This window comes from Phymastichus coffea, unplaced genomic scaffold (assembly GCF_024137745.1).
Source record: "Phymastichus coffea isolate CEN01 unplaced genomic scaffold, Cenicafe_Pcof_1.1 PCOF00071, whole genome shotgun sequence".
Classification (NCBI taxonomy): Eukaryota; Metazoa; Arthropoda; class Insecta; order Hymenoptera; family Eulophidae; genus Phymastichus; species Phymastichus coffea.
In genome coordinates, this window is record NW_026706882.1 from 1,025,992 (window position 1) to 1,048,786 (window position 22,795).

General features: G+C 32.6%; 3 protein-coding genes across 9 annotated transcripts in view; 2 read left to right on the forward strand and 1 right to left on the reverse strand.

Annotated features, from left to right (window-relative positions):
* LOC131667878 (ammonium transporter Rh type B-B) overlaps positions 1-10,297 on the forward strand; it is a 63,356-nt gene extending 53,059 nt beyond the window's left edge. For both annotated transcript variants that reach the window (XM_058941616.1, XM_058941617.1), the window contains exons 2-11: positions 4,613-4,745; positions 4,909-4,983; positions 7,513-7,699; positions 8,317-8,467; positions 8,983-9,130; positions 9,212-9,430; positions 9,543-9,625; positions 9,689-9,832; positions 9,892-10,063; positions 10,121-10,297. In XM_058941616.1, coding sequence (XP_058797599.1) covers positions 4,613-4,745; positions 4,909-4,983; positions 7,513-7,699; positions 8,317-8,467; positions 8,983-9,130; positions 9,212-9,430; positions 9,543-9,625; positions 9,689-9,832; positions 9,892-10,063; positions 10,121-10,281 — 1,473 coding nt within the window. In that variant the 3' untranslated portion in view covers positions 10,282-10,297. The remainder of the gene's footprint in view (positions 1-4,612; positions 4,746-4,908; positions 4,984-7,512; positions 7,700-8,316; positions 8,468-8,982; positions 9,131-9,211; positions 9,431-9,542; positions 9,626-9,688; positions 9,833-9,891; positions 10,064-10,120) is intronic.
* Positions 10,298-10,816: 519 nt separating this feature from the next.
* On the reverse strand, positions 10,817-15,007 carry LOC131667877 (signal recognition particle receptor subunit alpha homolog). Its single transcript, XM_058941615.1, has 8 exons — positions 14,747-15,007; positions 13,660-14,038; positions 13,408-13,449; positions 13,063-13,207; positions 12,847-12,985; positions 12,134-12,779; positions 11,229-11,539; positions 10,817-10,952 (listed from the first exon to the last, which is right to left on the reverse strand). The coding sequence occupies exons 1-8, from the start codon at positions 14,861-14,863 to the stop codon at positions 10,827-10,829; spliced, it is 1,905 nt and encodes a 634-aa protein (XP_058797598.1). The 5' UTR covers positions 14,864-15,007; the 3' UTR covers positions 10,817-10,826.
* A 161-nt stretch (positions 15,008-15,168) lies between these two features.
* LOC131667887 (chymotrypsin-1-like) lies at positions 15,169-19,246 on the forward strand. Of its 6 annotated transcripts, none has more exons than XM_058941633.1 (8): positions 15,169-15,363; positions 17,618-17,737; positions 17,832-17,950; positions 18,050-18,194; positions 18,274-18,397; positions 18,462-18,614; positions 18,682-18,816; positions 18,884-19,246. In XM_058941633.1, the coding sequence occupies exons 3-8, from the start codon at positions 17,851-17,853 to the stop codon at positions 19,055-19,057; spliced, it is 831 nt and encodes a 276-aa protein (XP_058797616.1). In that variant the 5' UTR covers positions 15,169-15,363; positions 17,618-17,737; positions 17,832-17,850; the 3' UTR covers positions 19,058-19,246. The 6 variants fall into 6 exon arrangements, with proteins under 6 accessions (XP_058797616.1, XP_058797618.1, XP_058797613.1 ...); XM_058941635.1 differs by having other exon boundaries at positions 17,675-17,737; XM_058941630.1 differs by having other exon boundaries at positions 15,170-15,363; positions 17,618-17,950.
* Positions 19,247-22,795: the final 3,549 nt, after the last annotated feature.

The window sequence follows — 22,795 nt, forward strand, 5'->3', positions numbered from 1 at the left end:
ACTGACTGGGCGGCTTGTTATATTGAAGTAACATCGTTTAGTTGGTTCTTTATTTATGTTCGGCAGAACCTCTGCTTTAATATTAAGTATATACACCAATTCGTCTTTTATTTCTGTATAAAATAATCTGGCAATGGAACTTTCAAATATTTCGGGTGCTGTCAACCATTCAAAAGCTAATCCAGGGGTAGCCATTAACCAGAGGCTCATGAAAAATATGCATCCAAATATTTTGCAGTGGAGCTAGAAATAGTAAATGATCGAGTAAATGAGTATAGCCTGAAAAAAGTATTTGTATGAATATTCACAATTGACTCACTCTCATATTAGGTTTTAGACAAATACTGCTCTGACAGATAATGTTCTTGATACCACAGTTCTAAAACGAAACTCATCTTAATAATGGAAAATAATTTTGTCTTTACTTAAGTACCTTTTATATTTAAGACCATTCAATATTCATAATGTTATAATAAATTTTTTAAACAATCCGTTTTGAATAAAGCATTCATATTGTATCGTACAGTATGAAATTAATTTAATCCAGTTATAAGAAGTTAATTAAAGTTGATCGAACCTTCAGTGTAAAAATTAGTTTTATATCAATATAAAATACTAACCTGTTTCAGAAGTTTCTTATGATATGAAAAAAATATTTAGAGGACAATATTCTTCACACGAGTTATTTCTGCGTTGATGTCAGAAATCCTAGTAAGATATAAAGTATTATTTTGCGATAAAAATATACGAAAACTGTATTATGTTAATAAGCTTATTCCACTAAATTTGAAAGCGAATACACATTGAGGTCATAAATAAACGTAATTATTCAAAGAATATGTGTTTAAAAATTAAAAAATGTTTTGCATGTTCAATCAAGCGAAGTTAAAGTAAATACATACTTTTTTTAAATACGGGTTTTTATATTTTCTAGTAGAGAGCTAGCCTTACCGTAAGCACACGAGATAAGAATTCTTCCGCTTAAATTCATGTATTGAATAGAAATATCCAGGTATCGTACACTGTGATAATAGCCTATATGCTTATGCATTCAATATTTATTGATCAAATGTTGAATAATACCTTATCATAGGAAAATCCCTTTGTGATATAGTTTTGAAATATTCCAGATGGATTCAGCAAAAAAAAATACATATAGATAGCTCTAAGAGTTTCTAATTCTACGATATTATTCTATATAAAAGTCACAACGTATTCTATATCACAACACGTATTTTTTCATTCTTACGATAACTTTGTAGCGTCATGTTCAAATTGATACAAAATTGCCCTCCCGCATATTGTTGTACAGTTGCTTTTAATCCTCACCTCATTTCTGATTTACGCATCGATCCTAATACAAATAACACTTACATAAAATTCGCTCGTATTACAAATAAATAACTCAAAAATAAACTTATTTCTATTTACACCTATAGAATATCTGTAGTGGCAACGAAAAGACAGGCAATCATTCTCCTCCACTTTTCTTTTCAAATCATGCACTTTCGGTTCGATTGTATCGAACGGCTCAAAACCTTAAAAATAAAAAGGTCCTATCCACAGTAAAACAAGACGACGATTATCTGAAGCCCAATTATAAATTTAGTCTTAAATGTCTGAAATACGTGGACTTATGAGAATTACTTTATTTTTTACTGCTCGACTTTTCTGTGCAATATCACTCATCTCGCACATGGGCCTTAATGGCACTATTTTATGATTTGCATGGTCAGTCAGTTTTTTGTTGCTTGTCCGAGACTCTTCCTAATTTACCACCCGCCCGTTTGTCTTCTAGATAGCGACAATACCGAATTTTGAAGGTTTTTATAGACATTTTTCAAGCACTGATGTGACATTAAAATTGGCACCGTAAAAGCGTGTTTAGCTAACAAAAAATTCCACTTTTTTTTACTAACATTAGCTTCGGTTCAAATTATCGCATTGGAATGTTTTTTGTATAAATTTACTGAATAATGTCACCTTTCACCTGGTTGAATCACATTGTGAATTGCTTGAAAATGTTTTGAGATAAATTGGAAAAACTGTATATTTCAGAATTTTTAATTTCGTCTATAAATAGTTATGATTAGATAAAATTGAATATTTTAAATATATTTTAATCACATAAAATTGAATATTAGTACAAATTAAAAATGAGCGCGAAGCGTGCTTGACGGCACTAGTTTGTTAAATTCTCGATTATTATGTATAATTGATGTAGTCACTCCTGCAACATCTACAGACTTTTACAAAAAGCCAAAATAAAACTCTTGAATTCTACTTTGTTTAATGATAAAGTATTTGTTTGTATTTTATAACGTTGAAAGCAATGGAAATATAATCAGATATTTTTCACATAAGAACTTTATCAATATTTCTTCATTATTACTGATATTTTTATTATTGTTATTATAATTAAGGTATCATATAATAAAGTATTGTTATTATAATCAATAAACAAGCTTTTTCTATTTTAAATATTTCGGTTCATGATATATTACAAAAATATTGATGTAGATGAAATCAATATATAAATCACTAACTTATTAAATAATACTAATGAACCCTTACGTACAGCGTCTGATGCTTAAGAGAAATTACATTATGATGTTACCAAAAAATATTAATGAGGATTTATGTAATGGTAAAAGGTTAAAAATTTTAAATTGATCATTTATTGATGAAGTGCAAAATTTTAACAAGAGATAAATTTAACAATATCGTTTTCTTAAATCACATGATTACTTTAATTTGTGAAAATGATTACCCTTTTTCTTTTAAAAGAAGATAATTTTCAATAAAATAAGCATTTGCTATGACCATTAAGAAAGCATAATGATAAACATTCGATAATGTCGTTATTGAACTGTGGTGAGATGTTTTTCACGAATATAAAATTGTCAAGATAACGTATGCACAGCGAATAAAAAATTTACAAAGAACTATTTCGTGAGAACTATTTTATTATAAATTACACCATATATAACTAAGTTTTATCTACAAACAATATAATAATAGTAAAAATGAACTAAGTGCATTTAACGGAAATTTGTTGAAATGCTATTTATTTTTTAATAGATACAAATATTTAACACATCTTACATACACATAGTTTTGCATGCGTGTATTTCTGTTTTCACTTTATAACACGACACTACAATGACGTACATTGTATTGGCTGTTTTATAAGTATTACATGTAATTCGCAATGTCACATGTACTATTCTATGTGCCGCGCGCTCGAAACTTCTAGTACAATAAAACTCAAACGTAAAATAAAAGTGTTTATATGTTCAAACGTATAAGCGCTTACACTTTGTCAACAAAGCACACGATTAATAAAAATAAGTAAAGTGCCAATTTCTAAAAGTAAATGGCTTTCTCCGTCACATAGTTGATCAGTCTCAAAATATAACTATAAGAAAAACTTAGGCCTCCGGTGCGCCCCGTAGCACATATTGCACTGTCGCGTCGCGATCTTCAAATTTATCGCGCAGCAACGAGCAATTTTTATGCGAGTCCAGCTCGTAAAGCTTCTTCGATTTTTTTGTGCGTATGAGTACGTGCAGCTGCAACGGATATGGCGAAGCCACTGTTTATTTGTGCTCCTTTTTATTTCATGAGAGCGGATTATCGTACGACCCAGTAAATTTTTCTCGAGTTATTGTTTACGGCATGAATTTATTCGAGCCGAATTGAATTTTCTTGGAGTGATCTGTAGTTTACGATGTTTGGAAATGTATTCAGCCAGCGCTTTGTCGACTTAGCTTATTTTGATTTAGAATTCACAATGAGCGAACATAGATGAAAAGATTCTGCACTATTGCTTACACGCGGAATGCGATCGTTGAGCAAGTACTGAATTGTGTTATCGCCACGAGATAACACAATTTTGTTATCTAATTTGCACTATACTAAGATACAATTTTAATAGTCGAGCTAGGGAGCATGCTTACTTGTATTGCGAGAAAAGAAGTACGCGAATAGTTCAAATAAAGCAAACAATTGTCTCCCCCGAAAAGAAACGTTCAACAAGGCATTTCACAAAACTTTGAAAAGCCACGCAAGTCCATTTCGCGCGAAGAGCACTTACCAGCATCAAAAATCGCACTACGACCGGCAACGGCACTCCATACGAATCCTTTTCCAAGCGATAAATCACGAGCGACTTTACTCGCACTCAAAAGTACGCGAGGGGCTGCGCGAGCAAGTGCTAATCCTCCAGAGCTCGCGAGAAGCGTTTTACCGCGGCGTGGAGAGGAAGAGAGCGCAATTTTCCCCACAGAGAGCGGAATTTGCGTTGCGACGAAAAGCTCAAGGAAGCTTATAACTTCATTCGAGCTTTTTCTTTTTGCGTGTCGGTGTGCTGGTGATTATACCATTGGTGTTGTTTGCTCGAAAAGTTTGAATTGATTACGCTACTTTCTTTTCTTTTTTTTTTAATAGGGTGGGGCATAGACAATTGAGCGAACGCTTAAGCTGGTCTTAAGTTGTTTGCTTGATATTACAGTTTATCGGTTTTACCGTTTGATTTAAATACTTTTATGCTTTCGAATAAAATAAAAATTCATACGAAATAATTTCTTTGATATCATATGTGCAACGCCAGGAAATGTCTGGGCTCTGCGGCGAGAAGCAGCAGGTGATGCTACTGATGCTGATCCAACTGGTGGTGATAGTGCTGATGGGAACGCTAATGACATATGGACCGGAAGCTCAACCCGAGATGAGAAATAGATCGAGTAAGTTGTACACTAATAAACGATGGAAGCACGTGGTTGTAAGTCTCTTTACATTTGAATTAGCGATACGATCAAACCATCTAACTAGTTCTCGTAGAACAATTTCAGCTGTTCGATTATGTGCAAGACAAAATTTTTAGATTTTCCATTTGCTTACTTCTAGCGATCACGGTTTATTCGTCAAACAGTGGAATAACGGCAGACAGACGAGACGACAAGCCGCCTCCGCTCTATCCAAGTGAGTAAATACAATGAGGAATTTATGGATTTTGCATTGGCGCTGCCTGTCACGAGACTGAACCGCAGTTATCTGTGAACAAAGCGATTGAAGATCGAGTTTCGAAATGCCTGTCGACGACGCTAGGCATTCGTAAACGTGCAATTTACAAAAGAATACGTACTCCATCCATATCTCATTGGGAGCATCGAAAGTGCTTTCAACCAATAACGCGCACCTCCTAGCATTAGAATGGCAAGCGATTTACAAAATGCACAATGAGCGAAATTTCAAGGCTCTGGCTAGTTCGCGTCCTCGAGCGGCCAGTCTTGTAAGGTACACACGCAAAATATGAACTATCAGTCGAGGCTAGCTCACGCGATAACGTTAGTGTTCGTCCAAGCTTTTCTTCTCGTTTGCATCATAGCGCTGTTCGATTATGCCAAACCAACGTCGATCATGCCACTTGCCGCCAACGAATTGCCGATCACGTACAGGCGTAAGTCTTTCTCGCTTCTCGCATTGTGAGTAGAAGCTCTATTGTTCGAATGCCGTTGCTTTAGCTTTATTGTTTCGCTTTTAAAAAATGGCGCGCCACGTTGAGTTCCGCTGAATAATCGATCTCGTTGTGGATTTCAACGGAGTTTCGGAGAGTTGGGCAAAGAAGTTTTATACCCGGAAAATGCAAATGCTGCTGCATCATACAGTCGTAGTTATAAACATAAATAGAAATTTCACTTTTATTGCGATAGGTATTCTGAAGTATTATGCTATGTTTACATGCATTGGATATAAACGAAAACAAAAAAAACGCTACACGAAGTACTAACCATTTCCAAACAAGTATTCATTAGATAAACTATGTGATTAACAACTGAGAATATTCAATACTACTAACTTAGTCTGCACGATAAAAAACATTTCAAACGTCATCAATGCCATTTGTATATTGAATTTCACATTCACGTAAATATCAAAATAGTATAGTGCAAAAAAAACACGTGAATAAATGGAGCACCTTTAACAGAGAAAAGTAGATTGAAAGTAGGAAGTATCAAAGGCCGAATAGACGAAAATAATTCGGCAGGAAAATTGAATGTGTACGGAGAGACATTTAGCACACTGATATCGAGTCTAGAGATCAGATTACATTCGAACCAGTTTCCAATGTTTCCTCGAATGGCAGAATAGACATAGTTGCTAGGTCGTTTAACTGAAGAGAATATACTAATACATCGACTGATTTTTATTGTGAATTGAATTACTTATTATTTTGAAGTTTATGATTGATTTTGTTCAACATAATTTTCTAAATATTGGCAATTTTTAAGTATTTTCATCAAGACCAAGCTCTAGTTGTTGAACAGTTCTCGCGCTAAAATAAGTGAAGTATAAGACAAATATTCCATCAATAAAATTCCAATGCAAAAATATTTAAGAAGAGTGTATTCGATACATTGTTCGGGAACAATATCGCGAGTATTGTGAAGGCGAATGTCTTATCAAACAAAATAGTCAGAAGCTTGTCAGATCAAAGGAACGCATCGAATATTGAAATAGCTCCCGGCAGTAAAGTTATAGGGACTGTATCTAATCGGAAGGCCAACCGTGAATTTCGCAGTGTTTGTTCAAGTCGGTAAGTTGGATTATTAATGGCATGTATGTATCTGTCTGTATGAATAAGCTGAAGGGTAAGAGAATGTTTTTTGTTTTCGATAGATGGTGGTGAATTAATTAGTTGTTTGAAATGATGGGAGATTTTTATCTTCGATTTATACATTTGAGATTGAATGTTTCGTTATTTTAGATGAGATAATTGCAAAAGGACAATATTTATCTTGCTACGAAATCTGATTCGCATTTAAAGAATATTTCGACTTATCGCTAAATAAACCTTCACAACTGAATTTATGAAATTTTCAATGACAAATTTGATTTTTTAAAACAAAATATATCTCGAAATAATAAATTTATTGAAATATTATTTTAATTTATTTAAACAAATTGAAATGATATCATTCAGTATTATAACAAATTATTTGAGAAGATTAAATTACCAAAAATTCACCCTTCAAATTTCCAGTTGAAATATCCAATATAATGCTTTTATTATAATTAGCCCGTTATTTAATAAAATGATGTTATAATTTTTAAATGGTAAAAGCTTTTTTTTAATTAAGAGATATTTAATCGAGAACACTCTACTGGTAACACGCAAATGATAATGTAGGGAAATGTAGCTTTTAGCAGGATTTTGGTAATGCAGATTTTTGCTTGAGCCAAAAAAATCTTTACACAGCATTACACAGTTATTAAATTCAGCATGCTTAAAAAAGATTTGTGAAAATAAAAGCAAAATCAGCGCGATTTTTGAACAGACCGGTCAAAATTACAGCAACGCCCCAGTACCCTAAAAGCGGCTTTGACTATTCAACGGATAGACAAGAAATACACTTAACTCAAACATACCACTTAAGAAATTGGCAATTATGTTTTGCTAAACTCAAGCCCTGGTACTTCCAGTAATTAAAAAATTGGTTTGATTATCAGTGTACCAAGATGTCCACGTGATGATATTCATCGGCTTTGGCTTTCTCATGACTTTTCTGCGAAGATACGGTCAAAGCGCTATTGGATTGACATTCCTGGTTGGTGCGATTCTCGTGCAAGTGGCCATGCTGTGCGAAGGGCTATTCAACATGGGCAAGGATGGGAAAGCACCGCTATCGCTTGATTCGTAAGCCATTATATTTTCTCTACTCACGAGCGTTCGAGTCGATCAATTTCGATCATTTTGCGATTGGCGATGCCCTCAAAATAAAGAATACCACTCAAGACAAGAACGTTCGAGAAGAAAAAGAGAGAGAAAAAAAGATGTGACAGCAGCGAAATCAGCTTGGAGAATCGAGAGTCGCGCGAACGTGAAAAGGGGTGTGGTAACAAAGAGGCGACAGTAGCCCAAGGGTATCAACAAGTCGTTTCCGTATTCCCAGTGTCGCGCCACTCGCTGCTTGTCTCTCCGCTTTTGCATACGTTTGCACGCCTTTCGCCGAAAGCTTAAGCTGACGCGCCGTTTGCAAGGCGGAGAATCCTTGCGGGACGACTCCCTCGTGTTTTTGCGCGCTTCGCGAGATGAGAGCCCCGCTGATTTTATCTCCTCACGGTGCAAACTCGTAGCTCGTGCAGTCGACCACGAGAGCCCACCGAACGTCGAGTCGTTGGTGACAAATCGATGATGCGTAACGTCGCGGCGACATCGCGATCAACGTTGCCGTGGCAAGCGCACGGTAGATACAGAGCGCTGCATATTATCCCGATGGTTCAACCATTAATTCAGTCTCTCATAATGCGCAGGCTGCTAAGTGCTGACGTGGCAGTGGCTGCACCACTTATATCAATGGGCGCGCTACTCGGCAAAACCACCTACATCCAGCTCATCTTCATGGGCATTATTGAGCTCATCGTCTACACTCTCAACAAGTACATCGGCGAGAAGCATTTTGGGGTTTGTATTATATTGGGCAGCGCTCGGAGACTTCGCTTCGTGAAATTCATGCTTCGATTTGTGTATTCGAAGACTTGACAAAGAAAATTCGAACTTGAAACATTTAATACGTTCGTTAATAACTTATGAAAGTTGGAGAACCGTAGGATCGCTTGAAAAATTTAATCTTAACGATATTTCTTTCACGTCGACGTTGCCTCTGATGTTTTATTTATTCGATTGATAATCTTATCCCGATGATAGAGTTGATGTATTTGAATAAATTACATTCTCGTCTTGTCTGCAAATAAACGGAAATACTGGTATCAATTCATAGCAGTTGTAATAATTGGAAAGTTCCATATTAATATTGAACAATTTTTCACGACTTCATCGGTAAATGGCATTTGCTAGATTATCAAAAAAAATCGCAAGGCAGATCTATGATTAGCGTTAGAATCGAGCCACAACGCTGTTCAGATCCGCGAACGTATTCAGTACAATTGATTATGCCATCAAAGGATCTTGCTATATAGGCCGTAGACGCTGGAGATAGTATGTACGTGCACGCGTTTGGGGCTTACTTTGGATTGGCAGTGAGCTTTGTATCTGGCATGAAGGAGAAGCCCAAGGAGCACAGCCTCGAAGGATCCACTTACGAGTCTGACATATTCGCAATGATTGGTGAGTACAGCATGTGAATTGGTTTCTCTGCTTTGATCTGAATGGAGCAGTGATGATACTTTACGCAAATCGATGTTTAAGGCACGGTATTCTTGTGGTTATTCTGGCCGTCGTTCAACAGCGCAGCATTGAAGGGCGACGAGCAACATCGAGCGATCATCAACACCTTGTTGTCGATAGCAGCGAGTTGCGTCGTGTCGTTCGCCATATCAGCTTTCGTTTCCAAACAGAACAAGTTCAACATGGTACACGTGCAAAATTCGACTCTCGCTGGTGGCGTTGCCATTGGCACTGCAGCTGGTATGTGAATCTAAAACTGTAAATGTATAGAATGTACTACTGCTGCATTGAAAGCTTGGACGAGCAATTTCATGAGTAATTTTTGGTTTGACTGAAAAAATTTGATTGACAGGTATGATGTGTCAACCATATGGAGCTCTAGTTGTAGGCAGTGCAGCTGGTATCATTAGTGTGCTTGGCTACAAATATCTCACGGTAATTGAAATATCCGGTAAACATGTAATACTGATAACAACAATAAATAATCCGCTTTTACAGCCACTGATACAGAAGCGCTTGAAGATTCACGATACATGCGGAGTTCATAATTTACACGGCATGCCAGCAATTATAGCTGGGCTATTTGGTGCCATTCTTGCCGGGATTGCGACGGAAGATGTTTACAATTATTCCTTATACGAGGTGTCCCAACGACTAATCGATATTTTAACCAAGATCATTCAATGTAATATTTTTTCCAGATATTTCCGGCACGCGTTCCCAGCTTAGGGCAGAATCTAACCATGCTCAACGATAACTACAATACAGTATTCAAACCCGGTCTTAATCGTAGCGCTGCTCAGCAAGCTGCTTATCAACTGCTGGCTCTCGCTGTCACACTTGGTATTGCTGTAGTTAGTGGTTTGCTCACTGGTAAGCACGTTGTCGTTGTGCAATTATATTTGCTGTCTGAGAGTAATTTGATTTTAGGCTTGATTCTGAGATTTTCGATTTGCGGAAGCATCAGCGAGGATGAGAAGTTCGACGATTGTATTCACTGGGAACTGGAAGGCGACGAACATGAGACTTCATCGGCGAATAAAGATGGAAACGGCAGAAATTTAGAGCAACTTTCTATGGGCCACATTTGAATCTTAATTTATTGGGTATTTTAGTTGCCCGGTGATTTTTTTTATCGATGAAAATGCAAGTGCATCTAGATGAATAGGAAATATTATTCGGTAATTAATAAATATTGTACAGCATTTGATGTAATCCATAAATATTTTTAATAAGATTTGCTATAAAATTCTTTCTTATCGCTAAGCTTTACAATAAATAAGCTGCTCAGTAAAAATAACTACGATTTTTCCAACAATTATCGATAACTTTAGACATGTAATACAATTAAATGACGAAAACAAGATACAAATTTTCCAAAAAGTAAATGTTAAACATATAACACAACATGATAGACAAAAAATTTCTTTTGAAATATACAAGAATTTTTACACATCATTCTAACTCCACAAAATTGTTTTCCATCGTATAAAATTCAATATCTCTAAGTTCGATGTTAGAAGCGGTGAGCAAATTGCTTATCGAACCCTCTTAGTGTAAATATATATCAATGAAATTTAACAATTTGAAGTAGGGAATTTATGTCTACATATAAATTTATAGAAATAGATAACATTCACTTCATCAAGGCGTGAACCACAGCTTTTGCATTCAAGGACTTCAGATCCGTGTAAGTCTGGCCAGTACCGACGAAAACAATTGGCTGACCAGTGATATAAGTCATCGAGATCGCAGCACCCACCTAAAATTTTTCATTTTCATTAGAAACATATTTTACCTAAAAAGCTACATTCAAATATATTCTAATAATGTCATTTATTCAATGGAAGTGCTTTTTAAAATTATAGTTTGGAAACATTTGAATTACTGCATTTGAAAGGTTGAGATAGAATTAGATAAAATTCTGAATAAATTAATAACCGAGTAGTTGATTTTGCTAATATTTCTGTTCTGAATTATATTCAATTAAATAAAATTATGAGATGTGCCACTTATATTTAAAAATCTTCAACCCTACCTTATCGTCAATTGTATCAAACTTAGTAAGCACGATGCCATCAATGATATGAGGATTAGTGGTGCTGCTGTAATCAGCGAGAGCTTGATTAAATTTGACAAGCTGGTCGACGGCTTCGTTGCCAACAAGGGCTTCACCGACAAAAAGCACGAGATCGGGATCGTTGACCTTGATGAGTTTCGCGAGAGCGCGCATCAATGGCTCGTTGTCCTGCATACGGCCAGCCGTATCTACTAGTACAACATCGAAATGCGATTCTCTAGCGTAACGAATTGCCTCCATTGCTATACCTGCGGCGTCCTTGCCATAGCCTGTAAATAAAAAATGTTTTATATTTATTAAAACACACATTTTTAAGTAAATATTGAAGTTGTAATTTGAATTCACGTATTTCGGCTAAATGTTGATAAAAAATCAAAGGTCTAGTCAAGTATAACACAAACTGGCTTGCAAAAACTTCTATTTCAATGGCATTTATAATAATCATATTGACACGGTAGTCTTTAATACCAATCAGTTTTTATAATCGTGATTTATTTCCTTGAAGTGGTTGACAACAGGATCAGCAAAACATTGGATGAAATAAAAAATTGATAATTATTTTATGAGTCGATCCTTCCTATCGATGATTAATGTTCATACTAACATAATGGAAGGTAGAAATAATAATTAATTAGTTAATCTAAAATGTAAAGCCAAAGATCCTTTTTTGACATTTACATTAAGAGAAATAGATAAAGAATAATTGAAAAAGCTTGTAAAATATTAATAATTCGGCTGCATAAAACCAATCATTAAGAAGAAATTACAGTTGCATAATAATTGTTAAAAATTATACAAAAATAAACCATTATTAAGTTTTTGAAGATTAGTAAGATTTAAAAAGTACTTATAAAAGTAACTACCTTTTTCGTATAGTTGAACCATAGTAAAACCTCCATGCTTCTCCGGTGGATGCAAAGCATTCAGATGCTTCATATGAGTTCTTAACTGTTCAACAGCTCCGGCTCTGAAGGTATCACAAGCAGCAATTAACACTCTAAAATTGTTCTCTATCAACCAGAAACAAATCTTGGCTAAATTTGTAGATTTTCCAACGCCATTTACACCACAGAAAGCCATGACGTAAGGTCTACTATTCTTCTTTGCCTCAAAAGCATCGCGAAGAATATCAACTCGTCGTTCAGGTGACAAAATTTGCACGAGAGCATCAGTCAATGATGATTTAACGGTGCTGGCAACACTGTCGAAAGTACCAAGAACTTTGCCTTCGAGTTTTGTACAAACCGAATCGCATAGTTTTTCAGCGATATCTATTGCAACATTCTTAGAAATCAGGTGAACTCGCAACTGTTCGAGTACTGGACGCATGGTTTCTTCAGTGAGAGATTTGTTACCAACTAAACTCTTAAACATGGAGAACATGCCGCTGGATTTCTTTTGCTGAGGCTTAGTTTTTTGGAATTCCAACTCATCCGAGTCACCATCGTTTTCTTCAGAAGAGCTTTCAACTTCCAAATCTCGAATGCTACCTTTCATTTGACCAATAATCTAGAAAAAAAGATATGTTAATATCCTAATTTCATGTATTAATTAAGATAAAAAGTTAATTTTGTACTGTTGTATCAGTAGCAACATATTCTTCTGATAATTCAGGTTTATCCTTAGTACGTTCTAGCGAGGCAACGTCTTTGTTTGTTCCGCCTAATTCCCAAACCCTAGGTTTCTTACCAGCTTTTTCAGGCTTTGGACTTTTTCTAAAAATAAAAACGATAATTGCTGAACATATTCCTGGAAATAATCAATAATAATGTTAAAGACTTTAGTAACTTACTGTTTATCAGCCTTTTTTTTGGGGCCAGACATTTTCTGAGCGAGTTTTATACGGTTAGCTATTAACATTTCTTCATCAAGTTCACCATTTTGAACGGCATTCGGTTTTGGCGAGTCCGGTATTTTAGGCACTTCTTGGATTTTAGCTAAATCAAATTACATTTCCAATTACTAATTATTATACATTTGTAAGTACATATATAATTATATATAATGATGATAATTATATATAATTATATATAACGATGATTAGTTCTATTTTATAGAAATAGAAAATCTTACATGACTAGCAAAGCATAGCATGCAAAATTATAATAAAGCCAAATTCATCTCACTATCAACTTACGTTGACTTTCGTCAGCCTCATTGGTCCCCCTTTTTTTTTTATCTGAAAAAATGGCAAATTTCCATCTCCATAAAATAATCCAGCAAAACCTTTTTATTCGTTTAAATGCAAGGAAATGTTAATTTAGCCAAATGTTTCATGAAATTTAGATTATTATAGCTATGATGACAAGCCAGTGAAAATGAAAAATATTCCATTTGAATGAATAAAAAATTAGAAGGTTAAGGAAAAAGTTCACTGAAGCATACTTACTTTGTTTCTTATTATCCTTATCTTTATGATCATCTTTTCTCTCTATCATACTAGCGACAGTCTTTTTAGACTTTTGACTTTCATCAAAAGTTCTCATTTGTTTAGGAATTTTAGCTTGAGATTTACTCCATTGCTCAGCTAATATCAGTGTTTGCTCGTAAATTTTCTTGAAATCATAGTTGAAAAACCATTGCGCATTTTGTAGCTCATTTTTGTAACGATCTCTAAACTCCAGATGGATATCATTTAAAAACTTGTCAATGTAGGATAACTGTAGTATTTTTTGATATGCCACCACAAAAACCAATTCAAACTCATTGTCCAATTTGTATTGTAGGCGTAATGCATCGTGCTCAAACACTTGATTTCCAGTTCTCTCCTGTAATTGATATATCCATAAATTAAATATTGCAAAGACTTATTTATAAACAAATACTGTCTATTTGTTGGAATTCAAATACCTTTTGTATATTGTTCACAATAAAGAAATATTTAGAAAAAAATTTCTTTGTAATTAAAAAAAATCCAATTCAAGAAAAATACTTTAAAAAAATAACTAATTATTTTGTAAAATAATGTTATAATTTTTATAAAAATAATTCACTGCTTATTTCTAATAAATAAAACCACATGATATAAGATTTAAAAAATTTTCCTTCACATTTCACTATTTATTTCATATATGTGTCACTAGAGAACTAGAAACTTATTTCTATTTTTGGATCTAATTAATAACAAATTATTCTAATTGGCTTCTAATTTAAAACAAACCCCGTTATCTGTTTAATTCTTAATTTTACTTAGAAAGACTGAATGCAAGTGCATTATACAACGAACAAAAAAATATTTACTTTCTAAAAAAAGTTGGCAACCTGTTTACAAATAACAGCACATGTGACAGAACATTCAATGTATCCATATGGAACGTAATTACAGCACTTAAATCTAAGCTCCGAAGGTTCCAATCGACCGTACAAAGCCGAAGAAAATTAAATTCAAAACAAAGTACGAATGATTTGACAACAATCATCTAAATTCAATATACCGAGAAAAATGTCAATAGTTTGGAAATAATCAAAAAGTATACCTGTAGTATGACACTTTTGATTAGGGCGTTAACACTTGGTGTAAAGATTTGAGCTGTGCTTTGGAAGCACCAGAGCACGATGCCGCCTTTGCTGAAGATTGTGAACAAGTCGAGCATCCTCGTTTGATATTTTGAAAGCTTGTCGAGGATGAGGATGAAGAAGAGTAGTAGTAGTAGTGTACGTAGTAAAGTGCCGTGGATGATAAACCTAACCTATACGTACACCGCTATAGCAACAGCGCTGGGCCAACACAGGGCCAATAAGCAACGTTTGTCGATTGAAATTGTGCGCGCGCGCGTACGATTACGACAGTAATCTCTTCTGCTCGAATATGGTTGGCGAACTTTGCGATGTGAAGAGAAAGAGAGGGAGATTACTTGACGTGTCCGCTATCATTATTTAAGTTTATTTTAGTTTTCTCAATTCATTTCGGAATTGCTGGAATTCAGATTATCTTCAATTTCGATTGGTTTCAGTTAGTAGGTTAATTTTTCCTTTTTATCGTGTTTTGTGTTATGTTATGAATAAATTAAGTAATCGTATAAATAAAGATTTTTATGTGACATACAGCAGCATTGCAAAAACATTTCATATTTTGAAAGTTTTTTGATTACAGGTACGAAATAATGAAGTCTAATTAAATTATTAAACCTGATGATTAAATATTGTCTTACATTTTTACCGAGCAATCTACTTAATATCTGACATTTTTTGGAAATTTAATTGAATGAGTTTAGAGAATATTTAAACTAAATAATAAATTCAATACTATTCTTTACTGAAAAAGTCACATAAGCACGTGATAATTCACGTGTTATATTTGTATGACTTGATAATCTATTGGTATATAACGGCAAAAATTACAATTTTTTCTTAAATTATTTTACAAAATCGTAATGTAAATACGAAAATTCACAATGAAAATATATAAAGTTAAATAAAATAACAAAAAAGATAATTTTCATAAACTTTTGGATTCAAATTAAGTCGCACAATTTTGTAATTTCACGTAATATCTCTTTGAAAATTATGTATAATTTATTACATAAATATTATATTTCTAACAAGCATATATTAATTGTAATTTAACGTAATATCATTTAAAAATGCAGGTGAAATTGCGTATTTTTCAGAGTCAACGCAAGCCACTTAATTGCTTGAATTCACGTGATTTCATACAAAAATCTGTCATATCACGTAAAAAGATGCGATGTACGCCTTGAACATTTAGATATTAGACGCGTAATATTATGTAATATATCATGTAATTGCAATATCACATGGCAATTAACGTAATAAATCATGCAAAAATGACATGTGATTTTTTTCACTAGGGTATCTAATGAACCTATTAAATGGGTTAAAACTTGTTTCATTCCATAAAATATGAAATTTTCTTGTATGACAATATTATAGAAGGGACCGAGTACTGGTTGGTACAACTTTTTCATAAGATCAATTTTATCATACCGGCCATGATGAAACAGTCACGGGACTTCTTTTCATTCTATTACATAATCTTTCTAAATTGTGCTACAATGCACGTTAAATAATTTGATAAAATTTTTAGTTATTTCTGCCCTTCTAAACTGTTTACAGTTTAAATTACCGATGAATTAGTGTACATTGACATCTTAAGCTACATGTAATAGGGACACCCGTCTAATATATCAAGACTAAATAGTAAGCTCTGTAATTCACAACTCTATCAACAATAATTTGAAGACTTAATCTATAAATATATAATAAACCAAACTGAAACTGTTCTGGTGTGAGCATTTACGTTATATATACCACGACCGTAATAGTATGTTAAGGAATTTTTTCGGTTAGCTATATTGGGCGATTTCAAAACATCATTTGCAAGTATAATGTTACGAATTTCGCAGGCAAGCCATAAGTAAACAATCTTCAATAAGCTCATTTCAATATCGTGAGTTTATACTGTGATCGTTGATTTCTTAGTTTTTTACATTGATCACATTTGTACACAGATCACGGTCGATTACGTATTTTCATCCCCTACTTCTTGTGTGAAATTTCGTAAGCTCTAAAAGTTTAACTGTATTTGAATGTATATTTTTTGTAACGTAAATTTTTGAAAACATTCGAAAGTCGGTCAGCAACCATTCAAATAGTATAAGTTTCAAGAGATTTGTATGTTTTAACAATTAAAACATCGTTATTAAATTCTATATTTATTTTTCCTATTCTATGTTGTTCATAGTTTTGAACAACTTCTCTAGAAAAAAACTGATATATAAAAGTCAAATAAGTTTCAATCCACATCCCTTTATCTTCTGTTTGGCATATTTGACCGCTGATGTGATTATTTTTTATTAAAGTAACTAATTTCATTATCATTCAGAAATTAAAATTTTTTAAATAGTATTGTATTAAAAACTATAGGTGATGAAAAGTTTTATAATAAAAGAAAAATTCTTTATACTTAAAAAATATAAATTTTGAATAAGATAAAGTCGTAAAAAAAATTTTTCTCAAATTGTTTTTTAAATAAATATGTGAATAAGTAGAATGTGAGCTTGCTATCTGTTTTAAGCTTTATACATATAATAGTAATATTTTACCCTGGGTAAATCAATTGCTAATTATACTAAGTTGAATTATTAGCAAATCGTCTAATTAATGATGATACAATTCGAAAAAAATCAGGAAGTTTTACAGCAAACATTTATCGTGTGCCTCAAACGGAAATTCATTTGATACTTAGATTATAAATAAATAAATAACTGGACTTTCTAAATTACTTAATTATATTTTTGATTAGTTAAAGCTCATACACAGAAAGTCAATAAATTATTGATAATTATATCATTAATCTCACACAACAATTTATTTTTGATTTACAGTAAATTTTTTGTCTATTACATAACATTGGATTGAAAACTAAATCGTTTGTTAATTAGAACAATTAGATGACTTGGACAAGCTTCGGAAAGTTCCAAAGGAAATGATAAGCGCAGCTTAACGTAAGCAGTCGAACGAAAGTTAATTGGGAGTATTTTATAAATATTTTTCTAACCAATTAAGCTTTTAATGATATGTTTTACTTCTGAATGAAAGCCTCATCTATAGAATAGAAATGAAATATCATCGAACTGTAACAATCAGTCATGAGATGACTATGAAGTTCATATTGATACACTTTTACCTTTTTGTGATCTTTCTAGCTTTTAGCGAAGGTAAGCAATAACCTCAATAACTTATACCAAACTTCTTAAAATAAATATTCAGTGCTCTACAAAGTTACGTTGTTGTTTATTTGTCAATCATTTGAACAGCAAGGCTCAAGAGTTACGGAGCCAAAAATGCAAGGAATGGTCAATTCCCCTTTGTTGTCCTGATATCTTACAAAGGCCATAAACATTGCGGTGGGTCGATTATTCATGAACGCTGGATCCTCACAGCTGCCCACTGTTTGCATGAGTATGTCATTGAACATTTGAAATGATGGAATTTCTTTATTAAGCATATCCTCGCTGACTACATTTCAAAAAATATTTAGAAACACATCCAAACCTCTGATCACAGTTGGAACATCAGGAAATCTCGGATCTGGTACCACGTATAGAGCGAAAAAATTGTTCTTCCACCCCGATTTTATCGTCATACCTGAAGATGAAAACGATGTAAGTATTACATCTTATGGATTGATAAATATTATCGATTTTAAAAAACGAAAATGTATGCAAGGGTCTCGAATTCGTCGACAACGACATCGGTCTGATTCTTTTGGCATCGAACATAACATTTACTTATAAAATTCAACCAGTATCATTAGCAACGTTAGATGATGGCTCTTACGAAAATTCTATAGCAACTATACCAGGTTGGGGATCGGCCGAAGTATGTATAACTATTTTCTTTAATTTAACTTTATACAAAATTTAAAAAATGCTTATAATTGTTATAGTATTATGAAGATATGAGCAAACATCTTCGCTACATCAACGTTCGGGTATTAACTAAGAAAGAATGTCAGAAAGTATGGACCTACGCGGATAAGCATTACTGCACTTCTACTCAAGAGCAACAAGGAGTATGTTATGTAAGTTTGAATATTCTAAACTTATTAGAAAGAAAATTGGCAATCGTATTAAGATTCGATATTTCAGGGTGATTCCGGTTCTCCAATGCTCGTCGGTAATGTACAAGTTGGAATTGCTTGTACAGCTGACACATTTTGTGAGTCAGTGAAACCAGATCTTTTCACAAAGGTTGCTAGCTTTATTACGTGGATAGAGAGTATCATGAGTTATTATGGAGATGTTTTATCAGAATTCAACTAATCGAAATACCACTGTAAGCTAGAATTGTATACTACGTCAGTTTTATAAACTATTTACAAATTTCTGCAAATTTTTGTGTAATGTTTATTTTAATTAATGATTTTCTATATCGTATATAACAATGGTAGTTTTTTTAGAGTATTTTTTCGAATGTCCAATTGATATATTTAAAAAAAATGAATTAAAGATGTCCAAATAAAAATAAAAATAATTACAGATGTATTTATTGCTATACAGAAACTAATATTACAATTTATAAAAGACCCCTTCCTATACAATTATATAGCCAATATATTTAGTATTATATATATTAAACTATATACTATTATACATATAGTAAACGGGTAAAATTTCCCGCGTTATCCTTCTAATAGAACGTAGTTAGTACTTGAAAAAATTATTATTGATAAATGTTATAGTCTAGATTACAAATAATCTCAATGTTGGAATGTTCTATCTAGTGGTTTTATCATAAAAAAAATAAAAGATAATTTTGAGTAAGGCTACTGGTTTTTATGTTTACGGTAAAATTAAAACATTGACGCGAGTGGTAATAAAACAATTGTTACTCTAACCTTAATCAATTTTTGCACAAAACTTTACTGATAACATATTCATCATAGAAGAAATAAATCAACTAAAGTAAATAATAGAAATTATGTTTATGACAAAGTTTATGAATAACATTTAATAAAAGAAAACAATTATTTGTAAATTTTACTACTATTTTACGTAATAATGTAGTTTTTGCCGTGCACTGAAAGCTTCTGTGCGTGAAGTCGATGATCTTTAGCATACATATATGGATAAGCCTGTCTACTTAATTTACTATATTCTGCGCTAATTTTAACTTTTTCACTTCCGACGATGCAGAGAACTTGATAAATTTCTGCTTCTTTATATGTCATTTAGTTTTTTTCTTCGCCCGTTAATGTAGCTTTTATCTCAACATTAGCAGTTTTTTCGGACCGGCTTGTTGATACTTCAGAGATATCATTACATACTGGCAGACAACTTGATATGATTCTACTTTTCTTCTACTTTTCTCTGTATCGTTTAGCTCTTTCTGCAGCCATTAATGGAGCTTTCTTGTGAACGTTGGCTTTTTGCTCGAGCTGACTTTATTACTATTATATGTATATTTTTATGTGTACAATTATCTACTCGATACACTGTGTTATTAATTTTAATCTTAGGATCTTACCCTAAAACTTTCCAAGCTTTCTTCTCAAATTTTCAATTCTTTTTCCACTTTGATTGTTGTTTTTAGGGCATTATTGGTATTTATTTTAGAAGAAAGGTTTAATTTTATTTCTTGCTTCAATCGGTGTTTAAAACACTTCAACGCATTTTCTTCGAAGGCAACCTTTTCAACTTGACTTATTGATTCGACATTGTCTTGGTGTTTCTTTGCTTTGATTATTTTTTAACTTAGGAGCCAAATTCTATTAAGACATTTGCCAATAGAATTCATTTTTATTATCACTTTGACATTCGTTTCCTAGTTCTCCTAATAGCTGATATATAGTTTGTAGTGGAGCAAAAATATCAGCTAAATGTAACAAAAACTCATCAACGGTTTTGAAATTAATTCCAATAATAGTTGATTTCATTTCCTCTTCTTATTTTCCTTTTACGAGTTTTGCATTCACAACTTAATGGCAGCATATTTTTAGCTTCTTTGCAAGCTTCAATAAATGGCATCCATTAATCTAAAGTACCATCAAAGTATGAAACAATCCTCAGTAATTCTTTTAATTATATTGTTTGTTCTGATTCTTTTTGTAAATCATCAGATTTTCTATCTTTACTCTTTTAGATAGAATTTTCTTCTGTATGTAAATGTTAACGAATTGATTTTTCGTTAAAATAAGTAAAATTGTGAAATCAATTTTACATAGGTAGCTAAATTACTTTTAATTCACATTAGTTTAACATTAAAATATTACAATTATTGCGTTGAAGTAAAGGATAGTTCATTTAAAATAAATTTCATTTTGACCTACTAAGTCTAAATTAAACGTTATGAAACTACTCGTGGAGCCCGTGGCTAAGAAAATCAAAACGATCGAATGTTTTCATGTTCGTTGCAAATTTGCAGATCAACGTATTATTATCATTATCATTATTATTTTTATCAACGTTTATTCATCATACTGTTCAAAGATTCATTTATGAGGCTTAATTATCGAAAATATTTGGTATTTTTATTGTTAATGGATACTTGCCATTTACAGTAATGATCTAAGTTAGAATTGCTAAGATAAATTCTGTCAATGCAAAGATTTAATTATAATGCAATAAAAAATTTGAATAATGTATATAGTTTGGAAAAAATTTATTTCTGAAAAACAGATGCGTTTTTTTCATCAGATAATAGTAAAAGATAGAAGTAGAAACAAATCAAGAAATTTCGGAAGGGACCTAGACTGCCATATTATTGTATAATGTCGTATAGTCCGTGCTTATACGCCCGTGACTCTTGACCGTGACCCTTGATTGTATAGGCCTTGTGGGTCTAATGTTTGAAATCTTAAAAAAAAGAAAAAATATGCACATAGCAAATACCAATTTGCTGCATTTTTTCATTTCTTATCCTCGATAAGCGAGTCTTCGATTTCATTAATATTGTAGTAGAATATTTTGTGCAATAATATATGATTGATAATTGCTATAATTTTTTTTGCTACGATAAATCTAATTGACCAGAGTCTTTTTTATCAAAATATTAATATTCGTGGCGATAGAGTACATTTTTTATCATGAAACTTTTCTTTATTTCTGACTGGATCATAGTTTAGTTTGTTCATCTACTTTAACTAAATAAGCGTACATCGGTAACAATAATGACGAACATTTAAATCACGTTTTTCGTAAGAAAGCTTATTTTATTTTCAAGTTAATTTGTGGTTCATTGTATAAAATCGAATAATTAAAACGAATGAAATGACAGAAAAAATATTTTCTTGCATGAATTGATATACGTTTATCATGGGCACTTGAACGGAAGTTACTTTAAAATAACTTTAATGACTTTTTAGATTTAAAACTAATTAGCTTATCAGTGACTTTTTGTATTTTTAAGCTATCACCTGTACATAAGAGACAAGTAAAATAAAATTAAACAACAGCTATTATTACTACTACATCGATGAAACTGATAAGTTTTTACTCACGTTTTTTATATTATCAGCTTTCAGTGAAGTGATATGACTTCAATCGCTCCATACTCAATTCAAAAATAAAAATTCTTATACTAAAATAGTTAGATTATTCACCATTGTTTAACAGTGAAGTATAAGAGTTATGGAGGCAAGTACACACGAAATGGTCATTAGCTTTTGAAGCACGAAATCATCCTGTCTGATTTGTGCACTAATCAAACTTAAAAATTTCACATTTTTTGTAAAATCAAATTGAGATAAATCTCATCTAAACGACATTTATTTTTTTGTCTACTTATTTGAGGCATTGCAAAAGTCATTTTCTGAAAATATTGTACCAAGATACAATTAATGTCGTTATTCATCGCCCACGACTGTAAAAATCTAAGAGTAAAATAAGCATGTAATAAGCGTACTATAGATTCTTTTGGACATAAAATTAAAAATAGCGCAATCAGTGGCTGATAATATAAAATTCAAATGCATGAAATATTTAATTAAAAAACGTAGACAACCGGAATTATGATGGCGTTATAGATAACCTATGGTTATTTGAGCGGAAGTTTAAAATATA